Genomic DNA, 4,079 nt, shown 5'->3' with positions numbered 1-4,079 from the left:
AATGAAAAAGGGAGCCAAAGCTCGCACGTCATCCGCTGACATGTCCGGCAAAGTGCGCGGCAGACCGACCCTGAGACGTAAGTGGTCAAAATAGGGGTAGAGGATCGGGAATGTCTGACTTAATGGCTGGCTACAGAAAGGACACTCGGGTGCAGGGTCGACACTCACTCAGTGGCGGTGACGAAAGCGGCAGTGCCCTATTCGCAACCGAGCTAACATTACTTCTTCACGGTGAGACGGCCGGGAGGAAGTGGACCAGGCTGCTGGGAGAGGTTTCACTTCTGAGTTTGTTCCCATGAAGGGAGCACCAATGGTCATGCCAAAGCGACCGAGTAAGAGGCGGGCCGACCGAGATGGACTGCGGCCTCGGCAGCGTCATTCCCTGGCACCCCAACATGGCCAGGAACCCTGAAGAACATCACTTGGGCTCCCCATCCGGGAACAAATGGAGGCAGTCCTGGATCCGTAGAACGATGGGGTGGACCGCATCCAGACTGAAGGGCACTGAGGGAGTTAGCAGATGATGCAGCGAGTTGGCTGGTGCCTATCGACGTAGTCAACAGCCTGATACAGGGCAAAAAGCTCTGCTGCACTGGTCGAGAAGCCGTTAGTGAAACTGATCAGCCCCGATGGCAAAAGCACAGTCAACACTGTGGTCGTACTTGGAACCATCAGTGTACAAAAATATGCTATCGAAAGTTGTGCGCGAAGTTTGAGAAATTTGCAGCGACAGGCACAGAAAGTATTATACATTAAGACTGAAATCTGAGAAAGGACAGTCCCGCTTATACAATTGCTGCTGATCGGCAGCAGTGAACCGAAACTATATTTTGCATAAGTTGTTTAGATTTCTGAACTATCTTTAAGCGTCTCCACCTGTTTCGTTCTTCGTATGCACCAGCTTGCCAATTATTCTTTTATTCTGGGGTTTTGATGAATTACATTCCATGTCCCACAAATCTTTTAGACGAATGGCATTTATGAAGCTCTAATTCGCCACTCTGCTTGTGAACCGCAACTAAGTATCTACATGAAGATTTAATTGGTATTTAAAATTAAATTAATGAATAGCACGAGCCCTTGCACAAGCGTTGCAAATATTTCTTACCTAGAGGTGTAAATTATTGTTGACTAGAAGTTTGTCAAACTTTTGTATGAATCGTGTATAGCCAAGTAATGGAAGTCATTGCCACCCCACAGCACATTGCCACCCCACAGCACATTGCCACCCCACAGCACATTGCCACCCCACAGCACATTGCCACCCCACAGCACATTGCCACCCCACAGCACATTGCCACCCCACAGCACATTGCCACCCCACAGCACATTGCCACCCCACAGCACATTGCCACCCCACAGCACATTGCCACCCCACAGCACATTGCCACCCCACAGCACATTGCCACCCCACAGCACATTGCCACCCCACAGCACATTGCCACCCCACAGCACATTGCCACCCCACAGCACATTGCCACCCCACAGCACATTGCCACCCCACAGCACATTGCCACCCCACAGCACATTGCCACCCCACAGCACATTGCCACCCCACAGCACATTGCCACCCCACAGCACATTGCCACCCCACAGCACATTGCCACCCCACAGCACATTGCCACCCCACAGCACATTGCCACCCCACAGCACATTGCCACCCCACAGCACATTGCCACCCCACAGCACATTGCCACCCCACAGCACATTGCCACCCCACAGCACATTGCCACCCCACAGCACATTGCCACCCCACAGCACATTGCCACCCCACAGCACATTGCCACCCCACAGCACATTGCCACCCCACAGCACATTGCCACCCCACAGCACATTGCCACCCCACAGCACATTGCCACCCCACAGCACATTGCCACCCCACAGCACATTGCCACCCCACAGCACATTGCCACCCCACAGCACATTGCCACCCCACAGCACATTGCCACCCCACAGCACATTGCCACCCCACAGCACATTGCCACCCCACAGCACATTGCCACCCCACAGCACATTGCCACCCCACAGCACATTGCCACCCCACAGCACATTGCCACCCCACAGCACATTGCCACCCCACAGCACATTGCCACCCCACAGCACATTGCCACCCCACAGCACATTGCCACCCCACAGCACATTGCCACCCCACAGCACATTGCCACCCCACAGCACATTGCCACCCCACAGCACATTGCCACCCCACAGCACATTGCCACCCCACAGCACATTGCCACCCCACAGCACATTGCCACCCCACAGCACATTGCCACCCCACAGCACATTGCCACCCCACAGCACATTGCCACCCCACAGCACATTGCCACCCCACAGCACATTGCCACCCCACAGCACATTGCCACCCCACAGCACATTGCCACCCCACAGCACATTGCCACCCCACAGCACATTGCCACCCCACAGCACATTGCCACCCCACAGCACATTGCCACCCCACAGCACATTGCCACCCCACAGCACATTGCCACCCCACAGCACATTGCCACCCCACAGCACATTGCCACCCCACAGCACATTGCCACCCCATAGCACATTGCCACCCCATAGCACATTGCCACCCCATAGCACATTGCCACCCCATAGCACATTGCCACCCCATAGCACATTGCCACCCCATAGCACATTGCCACCCCATAGCACATTGCCACCCCATAGCACATTGCCACCCCATAGCACATTGCCACCCCATAGCACATTGCCACCCCATAGCACATTGCCACCCCATAGCACATTGCCACCCCATAGCACATTGCCACCCCATAGCACATTGCCTGATCAGTGCATGTCGGTGAATCAAGTGTGTGAATAGAGCAGGAAGAATAGGAGACCTAACTATTTCTTTTTTAATTTCTTGGCTTTTGGAATGTGCACATACAGCCAGACAAACACAGAAAATGTTATTACAGTTGGTTTCGACAGTTCATGTAAGACATTATTTGAATTCGTGTCCTGGTACCATGTAACAAAGGATTAACGAAGATCCGATTCGACATTGAAAAAGATTTACGATCATTACAAGAAAACGAGTGAACAGGACGAAAATCGAACACAGGATACAGTGCTAGTATGCTATAAAAATTGTACTAGTAACAGAACATAACTCGTCGTTGGTACACATTTGGGATATTGCCAGTCAGTCCACAATGACGACTAAGTTAACAATGAAATTTTTTGTATGTTCTCTAACAATTGTTTCAAAACTTCAGATAGAGAATTGAGTGTTTGTACGGGTCTGTAAGTTCCGTCTACAAAGAACAGAACGGAACAGCACAGCAGAAGAGTTCACAAGAACTGAAGTGTTGTATTACAGCCACACACAGATACACCAGTACACAGGCATTTACACACAGAACGTATACAGCGACATAAATTTAGAGACTGAGCATTCCATATTCTGCAGAGTAGCAGACAGTCAACTGAGCTTTGGTCTTCATCTGGCATTGTATGTACATTAAGCATTAATTTGCAACTGGGAGCTATATCCTTACGTTGGCACTGTTGTCTAATTCGTACGGGAGGTTGCATGTTGCTACAGCGTTCGATGTTAACGGACTTCGGAGGCTGACTGGGAACACATGACAAAGAGCCCGAAGATTACTGGTAAGTACGTTGATGTGATACATGCCCAGAGGACATCGTAGAAGTGAGTGGATGGATTACACTTCTCGAGTCAATACAAGTGTGTGTTGAACTTCCAATGTTTAATTTTCAGCCTTACTGTAGTGGTTTTGAAGCTCATTTATGTTCGTTATCATACCCTGGAACACACTGAACTGTTTAATGTGTAGTGATCGCCTTTGATTTTGGATGTCTGCGACCATTCCTCTTACCAGTCCAAAGACAACCGCTTCGTGAACATCGGTATCTTATCTTTGATAGGGAGTTTATCATATATATAGTAGCTCCATTAGCTGCATGCCTCGGTACTTGCTTTGCACGGCCGTCTACTTATTTATTTCCAGGTACCGAAGACTGGCCTTTCATCTACACCCTTACGATGTTGCGACAGTTCTGCTCCCGAAACAACGATTGCAACTGCTGCGACTGTGGGGTTGGTA

The 4,079-nt window shown here is 50.6% G+C and overlaps 1 protein-coding gene across 1 annotated transcript; it reads left to right on the top strand.

The window, feature by feature from the left end:
* Positions 1 to 1,176: 1,176 nt before the first annotated feature.
* Positions 1,177 to 2,550, top strand: LOC124596579. Its single transcript, XM_047135812.1, has one exon. The coding sequence runs from the start codon at positions 1,177 to 1,179 to the stop codon at positions 2,548 to 2,550; it is 1,374 nt and encodes a 457-aa protein (XP_046991768.1).
* The last annotated feature ends 1,529 nt before the right edge of the window (positions 2,551 to 4,079 follow it).

Source organism: Schistocerca americana, chromosome 1, assembly GCF_021461395.2.
Source record: "Schistocerca americana isolate TAMUIC-IGC-003095 chromosome 1, iqSchAmer2.1, whole genome shotgun sequence".
Classification (NCBI taxonomy): Eukaryota; Metazoa; Arthropoda; class Insecta; order Orthoptera; family Acrididae; genus Schistocerca; species Schistocerca americana.
Note: the sequence above shows the minus strand (reverse complement) of the source record. Positions and strands in the feature narration are given on the sequence as shown.